At 36.6% G+C, this 19,171-nt stretch overlaps 1 protein-coding gene across 4 annotated transcripts in view; it reads right to left on the reverse strand.

Moving 5' to 3' along the window:
• Nucleotides 1–5,886: 5,886 nt before the first annotated feature.
• The window catches only part of Dync1i1 (dynein cytoplasmic 1 intermediate chain 1), a 295,555-nt gene continuing 282,270 nt past the window's right edge, over nt 5,887–19,171 (reverse strand). The window contains exon 16 of one of the 4 annotated variants that reach the window (XM_047561955.1): nt 5,887–7,698. In XM_047561955.1, coding sequence (XP_047417911.1) covers nt 7,588–7,698 — 111 coding nt within the window. In that variant the 3' untranslated portion in view covers nt 5,887–7,587. The remainder of the gene's footprint in view (nt 7,699–19,171) is intronic. The other 3 variants (XM_047561952.1, XM_047561956.1, XM_047561953.1) reach the window with 3 other exon arrangements.

Here is a 19,171-nt window from a genome sequence, read left to right on the forward strand (position 1 = left end):
CTATTCATATATGGTCAATTGACTTTTTACCAAGGATGCTACTTAAATTTAATGAGCAAAAAGAAAATGATCTCTCCAGAAAAACTGGATATCTGTAGGTTAAAAAAATCAACCTTAACCACTACTTTATACCATACACAAAAATTAATTTAAGATTCTCACCTTAGACTAAATGAAAAAGATAAAACAACAAAACATCCAGAAAAAAACACAAGATAGTATCTTTGTGAATTGTGGTAGGCAAAAATTAATGTGGAAGGATCATATGGTAACTGTAAGAGTAAAATGATTGATTTTAAAAAAATCAAAAATTTCTACATATCAAAACATTCTGTAAAAATGACCCATAAGAACAGGAAAAGCTGCTCAAAATCATTAGTCATTAAGGATATACGAAATAAACCTGCAGCTAGCTACCACTTTATCAGCCAGAATGACTAAAATAAAAACCAACAATACCAAATTTCAGAGAAGCTGTGGACCACTTAGAACTCTGATGTTTGTTGGGAATGCAAAAAGGTACACTGTTACTCAGCAGAACTCTTCTGAAGTTTCTTTCTTTCTTTTCTTTTTCCTTTTGTTTTTTTTGGTACTGGAGATTTAATCCACTGACCTGCACTTCACCACTGAGCTACATCGCCAGTCCTTTTTTTTTTTCTTTTAATTTTTGAGACAGGTTCTTGCTAAATTGCTGAGGCTGAACTTGAACCTGTGATCCTCCTGCCCCAGTCTCCCAAGTCACTGGAATTACAGGCATGCACCACCACCACCTGGCTCTCTTTTGAAATTTCTATGTTAAACATTCTTCTTACATGACCCAGAAATTCTACTCATAGTGTTTACCTAGAAAACATTAACCTGCAAAAAGAATTGTACAAGAATGTTCATATTGATGTTAGACAAAAAGGCCATAATGTGGAAACAACACTAATGTTATCAGCTGGTGAATAAGAGGCAACATAATTGTAATCTAGAATACTAATGTGCAATAAAAGGGAATGTTACTGAAACATTTGGCACACGAATGTAAAAAATATATCGACCAAATGAGTGTCAATATAATTCAGACATAAAATAGGGCACATTGAATGATTTTGCTCATGAGGTTCAATAACAGGCATAACCAATCTGTGTTGACAGAAATCAGAACAGCTACTGGAAAGGGTCCTGAGAAAATTTTCTGTACTGACTAAAATATTCTGTATCACATTTTATGTGATGGTCACATGAATGTACGAAGTTTTTAAAATTTGACCAGCAGACGATATTTGTCCATTTAATATATGTAAATCATATCCCACTAAAAACATAAAACACACTTTTTCTCATTTTAATTCTACCTATAATTTTTCATTCTCTTGGTGCTTTTTCTGATGGGGATCATCAGAGGTTTTTAAGTTCATCTTCTGTTGTTTTCGTTGTTGGTATTGCTGTTTTAAACTACAGCTTTTTCATATTGACATTGACCTTAGGCCTTCAGGCAGCTTGCTGGTTTCACAGATTAAAAAGTTAATTGAAAAATCGGTCAGAGGAATGACCTTAGTTATATTAAAGGGTGGAATTTTGAAATACATGCATGAAGATTCATAAACTCAGTGCTTTCAGCATTCCAGATAGAAGAAACAATTAGTGCAGAGGCCCTGCGATTGGATGTGCTTGGTGTATCAAAGGAAGAGTGAGGAGACCCAGGTAGTTAAGATTAGAGAGCTAGGATACAGGATCAGAGAGGCAGTTAATGTCAACTCATACAGGGACTGTGGGCCTTTAAAAGGATTTGACTTTTACTGCAAGTGATGTGAAAGGCATCTGTGTGTTTTGAGTGGAGAAGTTTAGTGTCCAACAGCATCACTCAGGTGGCTCTATCCAGGAGAGACTGGAGGGGTAAAAGGAGGAAGCAGGGAGACCAGTTAGGAGGCCATCTCAAGTACTATGACGGAGATAGGATGGCTTGAGCTAGCCTGGTAATATAATGTGAATGTTCTTACTTCTGGCTGTCTCTTCTCCCATGCAAAGTGGGTGACCGGGGTGCACAATGCAAAGATCTGTTCATTGAAAAGATTGTCCCTCTTTACTATCTTCCAAGCCACTCCTGAATGTGGCTATAATGTAGTATCGTTCATTTTGAACTTTCACCACAAACTGAGCCTACCCATTTGTAAACTGAACTCTGACCTTTACATCCTCTTCTATCTGGTCATACAGAGCCTGCTCTCCTCACATATGACCATTTATACAAGCACCAGGGGGTGCTGGTAAAATTCTGTTTAGTGTCATTGGGCTTCTGGGCTATTTTATCATGCAACTTACTCATCTCTCTGGTTCTGTCCATATCACCAAGGGGTTTCTTCTAGGTCTGCCCAATTTTGTGAGTTGGTGCTGATATGGCTCAACTTCTAATGGGCCATTTGAATACTTCATAATTTCATGTTGTGACGGACCCCATTTCTACCAGGACGTAGTAAAAGGAGTGCTGTATTTTGCTTCAGATGACAAGCCCTTCCTCCAGAATCCCATAGGCCACTTGTGATTTCCACATTACATCTTTTCTCACCATTGACATTTCTAGTACCATAGTACCCACTTGTTGTATTGCCAAGCAGTAGAGCTTTTTGTGCTATAGTTTGGATTTGCCAAAAAGTCCTTTCCCCAAAATCTTGCATGCTACCTAATATATGGACTAGAGCAGTAACCTTAGATATGGAAGGTTTTGACTTCAGAACCCAAAAAGGCCTACCTCAGTGCTGTTCTTTCTTCTGTGTTGAGAATTCTAAACTGCAGCAGTTTGACTTTAGAGGAGATAGCTCAGCATGCTCTTAACTATTAGGGATGGTGGGATTCCAAAACACTTCACTGAAGTCACAGGTTCCTAAATTGTCCTTGAATTTATTTTCCACACTCTAAAGTGTATACCTCTTACCAAGATTTCCAGAGCATTGGGTAACTTTTGCTTGTCCTATCTGATCACTATGATGCAATTAATGCACGGAACAGTGTAATGCACTCTGAAGGTGAGGTAGTTCAGATGTCTTTGGAGTATGGTAGAAGAGGAGAGATTAGCATGTCCTTGAGGCAAAACTGAAAATGAATATTGTTCTTCCCATGTGAGTGCAAGCTATTTCTGATCATCTTATATTGTTGGAATGAAAAAGAATGTATTCATCAATGGCCAGAGACCATCTACTAGAGATACATTAATGTATAAATTAATTATTCATCTATTCTAAGAATGACAGCATAACTGGAGCAGCAGCTACAAAGAGATAATGCTTGGTTGAACTTATGGTACTCATCAGTTATTCTCCAAGATCCATTCAGTTTCTGAAGGGCTAGACTGGTGTAATTAACTATGTATATTTCAGGGACCACCACTCTACATCTTGGAGGCCCTTAGAGTGGCATTAATGTCCACCATCCTCCTCCTCAGACTCTGAGATGCAATATATTTTACTTTCTCTCTTTGCCAGGGTTAAGTGGGAGCATGGCAGTTTCAGAGATCTTCACGTAGCCTTCCATCCTGTGACAGCTCTCGCCCCAAAGACCAGGGAACTCCTGAAGTCATATCAATTTCAGCTGACTCCTCAAGATTAGGGAAATGACCACTGTGTGAGTCTATATACCTAGTGGGGCCAGTGTGACACTGATACTTGTGAATGCTCCGTTATATTTCCTGGTCACCATAAGCCACCACTCCAGTAGAGTTTCAATGTGAACTCAGATTCCAGATCCAATATAAAATTCAGGACTTGTATTCAATATCTAAATATCTAGATTTTTCTCATCTGCATTGTATGTTCACCTTAATAAATGGCCATAGCTCCCTTTAGAGAAGGACTGGTGGGATCAACATAATATATATTTGCAATGGTGTCCTTCCTTCTAGCTACCTAGGTCCTCCCAGTCAATAGGTTCTAGCCTGAAATATCAGTCAGGTCTGGGTAATAAGCACAGAATTCTACCTTTTTATTGAGGTAACTACTTTCAACCTCCTGCAACTTCATTCTTGTCTTTATGGTTTCCATTGCAGATGTTGACAACTTTTTCATGGCTTATTTTGCCTCTAAGCGTGCCATGTTCTATTAATTATTCCCACACCTTCCTATGGGAAAAGTGTCTTTGGTGGCTTCTCTGACCTAACTCCCCATTATAGTGATGGTGGCTTCCTGACTTCTGCTTGTTAACTGCCACTACCCAGTCACTGTTACTCTGAGTTCCAATTGTCCTCATGGATATTAACAACTGTGTCACCTCTCATCAGCCCTGGCCTGCAGAGGAAACCACTACTCCCAGAGATGCTGATGCTTCTCCTTCCAGCTAACGGCTTTGATGAAGAATGTGTGCTCTGGGTATCCTGTGTCATCTAACCCTCAGGTGTATCTTCTGGCCCTACGTAATATATCCATTCTAACATATCTATTTCCCTCAACATCTTTAGTCTTTCCTATACTACCAGCCAAGGGCAACTTAGGCATTTTCACTTTAGTAAACGCAGGTTAAAGCTTTTCTAAACTTCTAAGAGCCACCCTGTACCATCGGGTCCTTGCTGGAGTATAAAATCACATATCCCCCTCAAAAAAGTGCCTCACAGTCAATGAATTTTTACTTCTCCAGTCTACACTCTGCCCTCCTTGATCAAATATCTCAAAATACAATCCCAGTGCTACTCCCTTGCCTCCTAATGGCATATCCCAGTTCTTAACAACTCTGTGTGTTTGGAAGTGTGGTTAGTGCGTATGGATCCCAGGGGTCTCTACCACTGAGCAACCTCTCTAGCCCTTTCCATTTTTGATTTTGAAACAGAGTCTCACTGAGTTGCCTAAGCTGCCTTGAACTTGAAACCCTCCTGCCTCAGCCTCCTGAGAGCTGGGATTAGTCTCTATTCTCTTACCAGGCTTAGTACTTCCCCAGTCAGATTATGCTGGAAAGCCATCAGACAATGATGTTGGTCAGAGTCTGAGAGATAGGAAAGATGAATGGAAGGAAGGAAGGGAGGGAGGGGAGGGGAAGGAAGGGGAGAGGAAGAGGGAAGAAGGGAGAAGAGGGAGAGAGTAAGGAAGGAAAGAAGAATATAAGACATAGTCTTAAATTACAATATAGTTCTAAGAAATTTTTAGCTGTGCTGACAGGGAACCCTTGAATCAATGGTTCATCATAGAAGTCTCATGTCTTCCTGATACAGGCCCACCTTAGTTTCCCTGTCACACTCTCTTGGCTGGAAGCCTGTGGGAAGCATGGTCATGGTCATGAAACTTGTGGTGATAGATTCCAGAGCAAAGCAGCTTGAGTTGTTCATCAATTACATTCTCTGCGATAGATCTGAGAGGCCCACTTTCATAGCCACGACATTTCATCTGAGCCATCAGCTGGGATGATTTCAATGGCTGTGAGCTGAATCAGGGTCCAAGAGTGAGTGTGCCAAGCAAACTGGAAGGATGCCGTAAGTCCCCTTAAACTTTGTCCTGGGATGTGGACTCAACATTTATGACTCCTACCCCCACTGCCTCAATTCACAGCCTAAATCCCCAAAGAAATGGTTTTTGGAGGTGGGGCCTTTGGGAGATAATTGGTCATGGGGGTGGAGCCCTCATGAATGAGATCTGTATCTATATAAGATATGAGAGATGATCTCTCTACTCTATCTGCAGTATAAACCAGGAAGAGGGCCTTTGCTAGTAGCTGGATCTGTTGGTGTCTTGAAAGTGGACTTCCCCATTTCCAGAACTGTGAAAAATAAATTTTGGTTATTTAAGCTACGTTGTCTGTGATATTCTGTTCTAAGAGCCCCAACTGGCTAAGACATCCTGAAAGTCATGTAGCATCACATAACCCATGTCCTATCAGTTACAGAAAGTCAGCCCCGGGTCAAGGTGGGATCTGAGGGATAAGACCTGAGGGCACATTCTGGAGACTAGCTATCACAGTGGGATATATAAGCACATAAGGGTTTGTCACATTTCATGTGAATCCTAAAAGTGACTGTGGTCTCCATGCTTTTCACAGGCTTCACTCATTGAATCACTCAGAGTTCTGTCCACAGTGACAACTCATGAGCTTTGATTTATTTTTAGGTATTTTTAATGTATGTTTGAGAAATTTTATACACTTTTCATTAGATTGCTTTTAAACCTATTTTAGACACTCATTTTTAAAATTCACAAAATTTCATTTTTCATTATGAAGAATTTAAATATGTAGATGCTGCAGGGCATTTTGTGAACAGTGTATCATAATCTTAAAAATGAGAGATTTTAGTTCAAGGAATCCCTACAAACAAAACACCAATGAAAACTTTCCTCCTAAAAAGCTGAAACCCTGTCTTCAAAGGTTTAACCACTATTTATTTTCATTCTCTCTAGGCATGAAGTGACCTTTTGAAACAAAAAGTCATTTATAGACGTATTTCCTAGTTTAATAGTAAGAAACATCATTTTCTAGTGTGAAATTTTTTAAAAAGAGAAATGTGTGGAACATTTGGTATTAATCTTAACTCATCTTCTTATTCCACTGTTTGAAATTGTCTTTGGACAAGGGTGACTTTGGTGACGGAGGCAAGGGAGCACCTCCCCCCAAACCACACACATTCCCTCATAAAAGTAAAACTAGGAGTCTAGGTTTAAGACCAGCCAGGTCGGCTGCCTATAAACTCATGATCAATCTTTAACATGGCCCTAATGTATCTTTCCCACCCGTCGTCACCAGAGAATTCAAGTCAGCCTTTCCCCAAGCAAAGGATTTACCCACACCGATGCAGACCTGGTTTGGAACATTTTATTGGTAATACTGGTGTCATATTTAGGAACCACAGATTTTTGTTGGACTGTATTAGCTTGAATGACAAGTATCAATGGTCAACTATATTTGAAATATTGTTAAAGTACCTAGAAATAATAGGCATTAAAATCCATTCCATTCACTACAACAAACCTCTAAAGACTTTGTGTTTTCAGTGGAACTGGCATACTGTAATTGTTATTTGGAACTTAATGTAACCTCAACAGCAGCAGAGAGAATACAGTCCTCTCATTATGCACATGCTCTAGGATCGTTTATTTTAATGCTTTCAAATAAATATGTTCCATGCAGCACACTACAATAAATAAGGAGCAGCAATGTTCTTCTAGTAAATCCATTCATAATGTGAGTCACCATGTAAAACACCACATCTCAAGTCTTTGGCCCTGTACCATATCATGAGGCACACCACATCTGCACCCAATCATATCTGGCTTCATATGGATTTAATAGGACTATGCCAGAAGTGCATGTAAGCACAAATTTAACCAGAGGTTTCCAGCTATTAAATACAGCTACTAAGTAGTTAAAAGGCAACAACTAAACCCGTAAAGGTCCCCCACCCCCTTCATTTTTGAGACAGAAATATAAAGGTAGAAATGCTCTGGTGAAGTTCAGGTCAATGGAGAGCATGGTCTGATACATTTGGAATACTTGGAGCAAAACTGGCACAATATGGCACCCAAAATATCACGGCAATACTGATACTGAATGGACACGGATATAATACAACGGGCTTCACTGCAGATGCTGAGCTCTAGCAGGGGAAGTGGGTGCGCTGGGGGCGGCTCCATCCCACTAGGCAGATAACTCAACAGTGCCTTCCTCCTCGCTATCAGCTCTGTTAGCACGAATCTCCACCAGGGTCCTGGCAAATCTGGTCCATTCATCATTGTGGGGAACTGCCAGCTGCAAAGCAAATCAATGGAGAAATGATGAACAAGATATCTTTTACATTTGCAAGCCTTGACGCCCGAGTGGCGGCTCCTCCCAAAGCAGACATTTCCCTTGGAATGTAAAGGAAACCAAATATTCTTCTTCTTTGAATCAAGTGGGAACTGAAGTGTTGCTCTTAACCTAACATGAGAGAATAATGTCACTCTTAGAAACAAAATCACTCATGGAATTTATCGAACTTTAAAAACTTACATTAACTATACAATTACAGCAGCCCCATGAAAGCATTTTTAGTAATGAAACTTCTTCATAAGAAGGTCAGGCTTACATTGAACCCAGCAAATAAAAAATGCATTATTAACCAAGATTTTGAAATAACTGTGGTGTTTTCTTTCTAGTAAATGCTATCGATCCTTTTCTTAATGTGCTAACATACATGTCAAAAGAATAGCTTACATATACACAGAAATTTTTCTGCTCTAAAATAATGCTTGGGTTTTTCCAGCAAGACTTAATTTAATGATAACTATGAAAAATTGTATTACAAAACAGTATTTACCAGGAGTTCTGTTTTAAGTATTATACATACATATTGACTCATTTCTCACAGCAATCCTGGGGATGACAATTTTACCCTACATATGAAGAGTAAGATAGTTGATTTTATAGAAGAAGAAACTGAGGCACAGAAAGATTAAATAATCTTAGCAAGATTGCATGTTTAGCAAATATTGTGTCAGTGTATTCTGGTTCCAATATCTGGATCTTAGCCATTAGCTATACTGATTTGCCAAAAAGGAAGATTTAGAAAATTTCCCCAATAATATCTTCTCCTGTGTATAATCCAGTGAGGAGGGAATTACACGCACCGCCCCCCAATGAAAAATGAACATATGAAGTTTTGTAAGATGTTTTAAAACAATGATTTCTGTACATAACATCCATAACTGAATTGCTTAAAGATATCGAGCAAGTGTTTGCAATAGAAAAGAAAATTATTTGAAGATGAAAAATAGAATTGAGTAGAAATTTGAAGGATTTCATATAGAATAAAATTGATTTAGACATTATAGTCATTTTCTTGGAGTTTTACCCTATAAGATGGTAAAATCAATCCATCTACATACTAGTATCACACATGCAATCCACATATTCCATAAACATTAAAAACATATTCACCACAATCAACATCTATTTTTAAAAATTAAAAAGAGGAAGAAAATAAATCTGAGCATTTTGATCACTTCTATAGCTGGAAAATTATCCACTACACACAGACGGATGACTGGAACTTTAAGTTTTTATTGGAAGGAGTTATATTCTCAGATACTATTTGTCCAAGAAAACTTATTGGAGAATGGCAATGTCGTTCCCTAAAATATGTCCTTAAATTAGTGTTCTACTATGAAGGTTAAATGTTTCAAGAATATAATTCTGGAAATGATATATAGGTGGGGAAACAAGTTCTTGAACCTATTTTGGAAATTCTATACCAACAAGAACTCTCATTTAGTCATACGCATAAAGTTTTTGAATGATTAAATACTTCTCTAGTTACTGAAATAAATCTAAATTTCTTTTCAGCAACGACAGAAATTTACAATAATATTAAATGACACTGTTTACCTGTTTGTATGTTCTCCCACTTTGAGTTCTTTTCCTATGTTTCACTATTCTTCACTTTTGTCTTTGATTTTAGATAATTCTGCACTGGGGAAGTGAAACCCCCCAAATAAAAGATAGAAAAGAGCTAACTCAAAGCATAAGCATCCAATGGTTGGTATCATATGTATACAAAAGAATAGATCCACGATTTCTTTTCCTTCCTCCAACACCTGGCCAAGTCCTTCCAAAAAGAACAACAAAAGACTAAGAGAGACAAAGTCCCATCATAACACATTTGTAACCTTTTCTCAAAGAAGGTAAGAAGAAAGCGAAAGCTAAGGTAACTCAGATCTTCATATAATTTTAAATACTGGGGAAAAGGGGTAATATTAACTGATACACATAGCATAAAGAGCTGAGTTTGGTTCCCAAATATGAAACTCTATTACTGGTTAACATGCAACAAGTTTAAATTGACATATGATACCCTGTATGCTTTATCGATAGCAATGTACAGAAATTATGCACTGAAACAAGAAAATGGGTAAATGTATTTACATAATTTTGTGTAGTAAGGGCTGCACTGTTGAAATGACCCTAGTAAAGATTATGAAACTGAGGCTTGAATATGTACCCAGATACATTTTGGGACAGAACTGAAGATCATTTACACTATATAAAAGTGCACATCTAACTTCTTAAGAGTAAACATTATCAAAGTTAAATGTTTCTGTTTAACAAAATAACAAAAAATTACAAAAATAACCCAGAAATCAAACTACAATTTGAACTCCTCCACTGGGGCAAGACAGTATTTTATCAACAAATGCCCTTAAAATTACAGATTGGTTATCACAAATGTTTTCACAGTATTCAAACGTTTTCTTCCTGATTTGCTAAAGTTTCAGGTAGCTTGTCGATATATTAAAAGCTTGTTTATCTCAGCAAATTTTGTGTTTCCCATGTCTTTTTCTCTCTAGAACATCATAAACTTCTCAAAAAAATTAGTTCACAGACACACAATTCTAGAGTGGAACATGAAGAAAGCACACTGACTTCTAGAAACTTGGAATACATTTACTACCTCATCCTTTTATGCTTTTTCATGTAGTTGACTATAAAAATAACCCAACATGATTGTAATGTTAGATTTAGAAGGTGAACTGCAGACTGTCCCATTTTTAGAATTAAATATCACCATCAGGAAGCACTTTAAGTATAATCTTAGCTTGAATGTGTGAATGTGCATTCACAGCCTGTTTCCACCCTCAGAGTAATAATTTTTGGCATTTGAATTACTTGTAGGTAAGGCCAAACAGGTGTCCTGACAAACAAGAAGGTCATTCTTGTCACTTTACATCTATGACTGTGAAGGGAATCTCTTTGGACAGAATCATCCTTCTTACCCTTGGCAGTTCCTGCCTGGTACTCTCTGGTTAGAAAAGGTGAGGGAGAGACTCAAGGGCATAAATGCACTCAAAACTTTCCCTAGGAGGCTTTTAATCCAATAGTACCTTACTCATCACTCATCAAATAGGAAAAATCTTTGTTCATGTTAAAGAATGAGACTGCTCTCGTGTGTCCTAGTTAGCACACAAATATATTCAATACTCAATCAGCATTGATTGAACACCAATTATATGCCAGACACAGTGTTAGAAGTAAAAGTAAATCCTTTCAGAATATGATAACTATGAAATACAGGTGAAAACTCTATGTTTTTTTTGTAGGTCAAAATGTGTGAATACTGGCATAGATTTTTTTTTTTTTTAGATTCACCTATACTCAGAAGATGAACTGCCTAAAATGTGCCTTCCTACAGTAATGACTGCAACATTTCCTGATATCTGTTGTGTACCAAGTAGCAGGGAGGGAAATGCATGCTAATAGCACTGTTTCAGCCTCTCTCCAAGTTTCTATTAAAGTATGAAAGCCTAAATCTAGAGCATCCAAGTATCACTATGGATTTCCCCCCCAAACATAATAATTCAGAATAATTTCTAAACAATTTACATTTGTGATAGGAAAAATATTCCCAAGTTTCTGATGGTGATGAATAATTCCATTCAATTAAAAATAGAGGCAAAGCAATGGGAGGAAAATGATCCATAGTAAAATCAAAGCAATGCCATTAAAGAAGGACTTGTAAAACTTGTCCAACATTGTTCTGAATCAAAGTGGATCTGGAAACGTTTTCTGTCTTCAGATTCATCTGCTGAAGTCACATCAGAGGTCGGGGATGACTCATAGTTTCCCACTGCTTCTTAGAACAGAGTTCACCAACAGCCAGTCCACCCCCTGTTCAATGACTGTTTTCTAATTTCTTTTCTTTTTTCTTTTTGCTAAATGTATAAAGCATTTTAATACTAAAAGCACTAAGAGCTCTGCTTCCTGGGATAATAAAATCTTAGCTCTAAGAGCGACCACCTTTTATAGATATAGTATGACCCTATTTTTACAGCCAAGGGGACGAAGGCCAAGGGTAGTTACTGAGGTAGCAATTTGGTCATAAGGAGGCAGCAAAATGAACCTCAGATTTGGACTGGAGACCGGAGTCCTGCTCTTGTCTCGGTGGCTGGCTATGGTCAAGCACTTAACCTTTCAATGCCTCAATTGTAAAATGGGGATGATGACGTCTGGCCATTTATCAACAGAGATGTGAGAGAACGAGAAAGGTAATCTAACTGAAGAAGTGCTGCGAGGCCAGCATGCAAGAGTCAGGCGCTCTTTTTCTTTAAATTGTTACTCGGATGGAACCGGTTCCTGAAAATAATATGTATGGGTCATGCATATCAATTCTACAGCATTTTTCTGGCTTAAATTTTTTTTTCTTTAACAATTAATTCTGATTGCAATGGAGATGTTAAGGAACAGGGTACAGACCTGTCTTTACCAGGTGGGGAAGGGAAGTTGAGGGAGCTAAATGGTCTGCTTCAGGCCACATAACTTTCACTTATTTGTGTGGGGCAATCAAGAGCCTCACCCTTTAAGAAAGGCCAGCATTCCAGGGAGAATGGCAGGTCAGTAATGAATTTGAGTCACCAGCTAAAAGATTCTAAAGATTGTTTTTAATTTTCTAAGATGCTTGGGAGACAAAAGGTTGAAAATAGAAAGCAAAAGTGCAGAAATCATGTAAAAAAAATCATGAAAATGGGTCACTGTAGCTGCTCCCCTCTCCTACTACTTGTGAGGTTGCATCCTGGATCTGGCCCTTCTTTCTGTCTGAGGGACCTCTGGACATTCCTCATCCTCACCCGCTCCTGCTGCACATCTGTGGCCACTGGGTGTCATTCCTGGGTTTTTTGGGTACCTACCAGGAGGCACAGAATGTGCAGTAACTAGAGTTTGAGAACAGAGTCAGTGTTGACTTTTTCCACCTCAGATAGCAATCAGATCATGTTCTCCCCCCACCCTCTCTCTCTCTCTCCCTCTCTCTCTCTCTCTCTCTCTCTTTTTTTAAGCAGTTTTGCCACTTATTTTCTGTATTTTCTTAGGAAATGTTGCTGATCTTCACTTCCTCATTTGTGTGAAAGGAATTATAAGATCTATTTTTGAGGACTGTTTTGAATATTAAATAAGACAAACAAATAAACAAACCCCAATGAGCTTAGCATCGTGCTTGGCAGATGATAAACCCTTGGCAGATGATAAACCCTGAATAAATAATATTTTCTTTTTTTTCTTCTTAATATTTATTCTCTTCCCATTTTTTCTTATTTTCTTATTTCTTTCTCTCTTCACTTTATCCCATTTTCTTCTTTCACCTATGTAGAATTGCATTTTTTAAAAAGGAAATTTCCCTTATGTTTTACCACATTTTAGTTAAAAACTCAGATGATTTCTTAAGTAGTCATACTTTTAATAATAGCTAACTTTCATGAGCTTGGTACCGGGAAAGAGTTTTTTCAGATCACAAGAGAAATGCCAGTTATTTTTATTGGTGATTTAAAAATTAAATTTAAAATATAAATATTCTTTGTAAGTATAAACACACACTCATATCTATACATATTTTTTGTTTTTCACATATGATCAATACATCCTAATCTAGTTATTTCTTTGTTATGGCACTTTCTACAGCAAGATTCTGTTTCACCTCAAGTTATAAGGCTTGGTAGCAGCTGAATATGCTGTTATAAAAAATGAAGTGACTTTTTATAACCAGGGTTAAATACACAGATACCATCCACATTTCTCTTATTAGAACTTGGCTAACCATTTTGAACAGTCCTGAGTCAAACTTCCCTTGTTTTTTAGTAATTTTTAAGAGTTTATAGTACCTAGCAGCTAATTTTAAATTGCTACATTGTCTACAGTAACTCTTACCAGCCCTATGCGTATTTTTTATGGTAAAAATATCTGTTTCAGGCATTGCTTAGTTTAAAAAGTAGGTAATTTTTAAAAATCTTGGATAATTAAGACATTAGAAAAGCATTCAGTAATTTCAGTTTGGTTTCTCAGATACATTAACCATGGCAAACAAATTAAGTGAGTAGGACTCTAGGTTTTGAGATAAATATTCCATGGATATGCAGTTCATCGGCATCTTTATAATCTTTCAATTAAATGAACTCATTTAAAAAAAAGTCTGTGGGACTATTATACTAACCATTGATTCTGAACAGACACATAACAAATCCATCTTCTGTTTTAACCTAAACATTCAAGTTTTCTGTTAAAAAGATATCTTACAAATTACCTTTTCACTTTAATACCTGTTCTTTTTTAATGCATTTACAGAGACGGTAGAAGTGTGTGTCAGTTCCCACCAAACGACTGCTAAACCCTTCTGAGCTCTAAAAGCTTTATAAAAAGTACAATTATTAATGGCACCCAAATTCAAGAGACTGTTGATTTACTGATACACAAATGCACGTCTGTGTTCAGAGGAAGCCTGTATTTTGTAGGACAATTCCCTTTGCCACACACACAGATGGGAGCAAAGTGGGAGGTAATAAGCGATGAAACAGCCGCAGGAACAGCCAAGCATCCCGGCTTCACATAAATACAGCTCCACTGTATTTAACTCTCGGGAGAGTCTAGCATCACTGTTAACAATGGATGAAACCACCGACCAGAATTCTGAGCCAGAACGCAGTATACAGAGGGTGTAAATGTACTACAGGGTTCTACCACAAAAAGATATACTGTGTGGTAACTTAGTATTTAGAGCAGTTTCAGAGAAGAGGAGAAAGCAGGAATCACACAAGTCTCCGCTCTGCAGAGTCTGCCATTCCCAGTCGATAGGTTAAAATTTCTGGGAAACTCAGGAGTGTTCTAATCTATTACACCCCAATGGTATCTGACTATTCTTGAATTTCTTTTCATGTGAATATTCCACCCAGGGGAACCCTCATGGACCCAAGAAGCTTGAGACCCTCTGCCAAAGGTCTCTTCCCTGAATCTTTAAATGAGCAATTTATTTTTACTACATGATTCTTAGAACAACACTTTGAAAAAAATCCATTACCACCTAATTACGGTAAGAAATGAAAGTAGGACATAAAAGACAAAGTAAATAGTAAAAGGTAGGGGTCTATATCAATTTCAATAACCCAGTAAATATCCAAGGAAATTAATACTTTAAACACTATCTTAAGAAATTAACATTTTAACATACTCTTCAGGTTAAAATTTAGCAATCTAAAAAGCATGTCAAAATTCTGAAGTTTTTACCTGTAAAGAAAAAAAAAAAAAACTGAAGAAGAGCGAGTTAACTTACTAAGACTTAAAAGATAATCCTTATTCATATTTGTATTAAAATAGTATCATCTTCCTTTCTTAGATATCTTTTAAGCATTATTATTTTTTCCCTAAATATAATTTTTACTACTTGGCACAATTCATTTCTTGGTCCAAAAGATGAAGAAAACACTAAAAACAGTGGCTGATGAGCAATGTGGAAAATAAACTTTCTAAACTTTCAATTATCCCTTTTCCCACAGCACAAAAGATCAAGAAAATGGCAGGAAAAAGAAAAAGCATGTGCTACTCAAGGTGATCTGTCCTATTAGCTGACTAACCATCTATCCATTCCTTTCTTGATATTATTAACTATAGGTTTTCTAGTAAATTCCTAGCAACCACAGCATCTAAGCAGTTTTGACAAAAAGAAGGCTTATTGCTAAACACCTTAAAAACATTTACCAAGGTAATAAAAGAAATGTCATTCCCTCCTACTGAATGTTTGGGCATAAAAGAGGCATTTTTATAATGCAGTTCATGATTTACCATATCTATAGTGTCCAAAAAAAGCACAATGAAAAGGAAGCATTTTTCCAGTGGTTTGACAACTGTTTGAATCAACTGTTATGCTTTCATTGCTCTAGTGGCCAATTGCTCACTTTTAAAAGCACAGGAGGGGAGGGAGACTGGGATAAAGACTGGGGAGGAAGGATAAGTACCCTTTTCAAAATATATTTTCTAAATATGTTTTTCTGAGCAAATGTAAATGAAATTTTCTCTGTACCTCAATCTATAGCCAACTTGGAGACTGCATTCTGAATGCTTCACACAATGAAGCTTTTGCTTCATTTTCTCCCAAATTTTCACCTGTGAATCATTCATTCTCCCATCAAATATTTACTGAGTGCCTATTATGCACCAGACACCGAGCGTGAAGAGGTTAGCCTGTTCTGATAGACGACTCTACCCACTTTGTGTGCTTCTGTGGATGCCACACTCCAAAGGTGAGAACAACCATCCGTGCATGTGACTGCCAAAGGGGGGTTGCTGACATTAATAGGCAAAGTGGCATTTTGTCTTTATGATACTAGAAGGCATTTGCCTTCCATCTGAGAGAACTTAATGCTGGAACCAATAAAAATAAAAGATTTACTCTAAATATTGGAAAACAACTGAGTGGTCAGCAGGAGAAAGGGCCACAGATCAATTTTATCTACCTAGTAGTTTCAAAGTAAAAGTGCAAAATTTCTCCTACAATGTTAGAAGCTTGGATGTTCCTTAAATAATAAATAATTTATGTTTTAAATTTTAAAAGATGTTCTGATAGTTGACATTCTCAAAGATTTGTGTAAACTTTATTTGAAAGCAGAATATGATTCATTCACTAACTCACTTTGCAATCCAATCTACATGGCATGAAAATATTTATACATAAACACAAATAAGAAGATATTTAACTTCATATTATAATTTAGATATGCTAATAGAGGCACACAAATACGAGTAAAAAATAATTGATGATCTCTTTCTATACAGACCAGTGTGAGTTTAGATCCATACATGATCGGACAACTTCATACTGGGCCTTCTAAACTGTGATTTGAGGCTACTGTTCTAAGAGGCAATTTTCAAGATAAAATTTAGTAGTTTTGAAATTCTAAAACCAAACACAATTTTGTCAGCCATTAAAAAAATTAACACTATAATTAATGACTGCTTCAGAATCCAAACCGCTATTGAAAATGACAGTTTGAAACCACAGAAGAATCATAAAGATGATTAATTATACAACTGGTTCTTGTTTCAGTAGGTTTATATTCATAGACCATTTATCAACGAAATGAGAATATATGAATTTCACTGAATATTGCAAATTACTATACACACATTAATTGGTTTTTACAAAATTAGATATTAGGGCTTTCTTTTCATTTAATCAACCACCTCATAATACATAAAAGTTGCAAGTATTTTTATATCACTTCAAAAAAAAATTGCTTGAAAAGGTATTAATCCTTTACGTCCATTTTCATAAACTAATGCTGTCTGAATAAGCACACTATTTATATAATAATTAGTCTAATCATGGTCTTTTACATGTATCATTATCAAAATGAAAGCCACTGCTACTACATTCACTATAAGATGAGTAATTATAACATTAATTGGAATTAATAGCACCTTTTCTTTTCTTTTTAAAATTAAGCACTTTTCCCAGGAGAAATCAAGTTAATACTAAAATTACAATCATACGTTTTACAATAATTATTTTTTTAAACACATGTAATTTATTATGACAAAGAGCTGAATTAATACATTATTTCAAAGTGGCTGATTTCATATAATTATATTTATTAGCACCCCAAATCTGCCCATACAAATATGCCTTTGTGCTCTGTGACTTAACTGCACAGCATTGTGGCCATAACACTTAACAGTCAGATAAAATCTGAAAAATCCAGCAGAAATCCCAACTTTTTGTTTCTGAGTTATAAAATATCTACATGCTATTGACAGAACTGGGTATTTGGATATTCTATTTCTATCTGGACATTTCACATCATGGAAGAATTTATGCCTATCTTTTCTTTCCATGGAGGGAAAGCCAAAGGAAATAATTAGCATCCGCTAAAGAAACTAATATTGTTTCTCCATCAAAGAATAAGCCAGTACTTGCAAAGGCCTTGGAGAAACTAGCAAGTTCCTGCCCTGTTCCCTTAATGAGAAAAACGAGTGCCTGGGATGATCATAACTGGACGTGGCTGAGACAAGCCTGTTCTCTTCTGAAGGCTGCCAAAGCTCAGCCATGCTGGAGGGTTCATCTTGAGCAGGGGTAACAGTCTTCAGAAAGCACAATAATTGACTGATTTCAAATGCAATTCTTTTTCATCAAGAGATTCTTGTTTGAATGAATCCCCAAATCTCAGTTTAACTTCCTATTTTTTGTTCTGTGTACCCTCTTCCCAAGGAAGACAGTTACTTACATTAAAGGCCCAGTCTCCTTATGAGAATAGATATAGTTCCTGCTCTGCTGGAAAATATGAAGTAGTTCCACAAAGCAAACAATTACTGCTTAAGTGTAATCCACTTAAAATCCATAAATGTGTTCTATTTATTTTATGTCACTCAAACCCTTTCTAACTCCCAGCGCTTGCAGTTTATCAGATGTTACTACACTAGACTGCTATTTAAAGTGCAAGAGAAACGGTACATGGAATCATTTTCTTTTTCTTCTTATTCTTGCTGGCTGTGAAAACTGATGGGGCCCTTTTTAATAGTCCTTATATACAATACCTTGACCGTCATTCTAAAGAACATCACACAGATCATTTTTCTGTTGGGATTCCAAATAGACTTTTGAGTCTAATTTTTCACTTCAGCTTTAAAATATATTAAAAAGGATACTTAATAGCATGCTTTATTTTTTTAGCAGTAAAATATGACCTCTCATATTCACCTGCATTTTTCCTTTCTGAAAAATTTTCAAGGTACTTAAATATTTGAATGAATACAAAATGCATCGTATTTATTGAAATTTGTAATGAAATGACTGGTATTCTTTCAGCCCCCAATCAGATCAAACAAGCAATTTGTAATGCTACCAAAGTTAAGAATTCAAATTTAAAGGTGCATGTGTGTTTTATTTGGTAATTAGTCAATGGAATACCAAATAAAGCAAGGGTGATAAGGTTTATCCATCTCACAAATCACCATTTTTAAGTTATCATTTGATTTTTCAAATCCTACTCTAAGCTGAAAATTATTTTGGAATTTTATCCTTTGACTTCTGTAAAAATATAATCAGGGATTTGAAAGCTATGTGTATTTATCACAACTGAAAACAAAATCTTCCCTGGAAGAGGTTAATGGAAAAAGAAATAATAGGAGGTGGAAGATAAACTGCTTCTTTCAAAATTGGAGCTGCAAACAGCATTCTAACTAATTCAGATAAGCAGCAAACATAGTTGTCAGGGGATATTTATGACAGCCGCATCTGTGTGACAGCACTGAAGCATTAACAATGGCAGCCGGCTTTCTATAAAACACATCTGCAAGAAAGACAGGTAGATAGGCTGACTATCAATCATAAGGACACGTGAATAATTCTATACGCACTGACCCATGCGCTGTTAAGACCAGCTCCACGTATACAGAAAATCTTGCTAATCAGTAAAACATCTGTGGCAGTGAGTAA

This window comes from Sciurus carolinensis, chromosome 8 (genome assembly GCF_902686445.1).
Source record: "Sciurus carolinensis chromosome 8, mSciCar1.2, whole genome shotgun sequence".
In the NCBI taxonomy this organism is placed as follows: domain Eukaryota; kingdom Metazoa; phylum Chordata; class Mammalia; order Rodentia; family Sciuridae; genus Sciurus; species Sciurus carolinensis.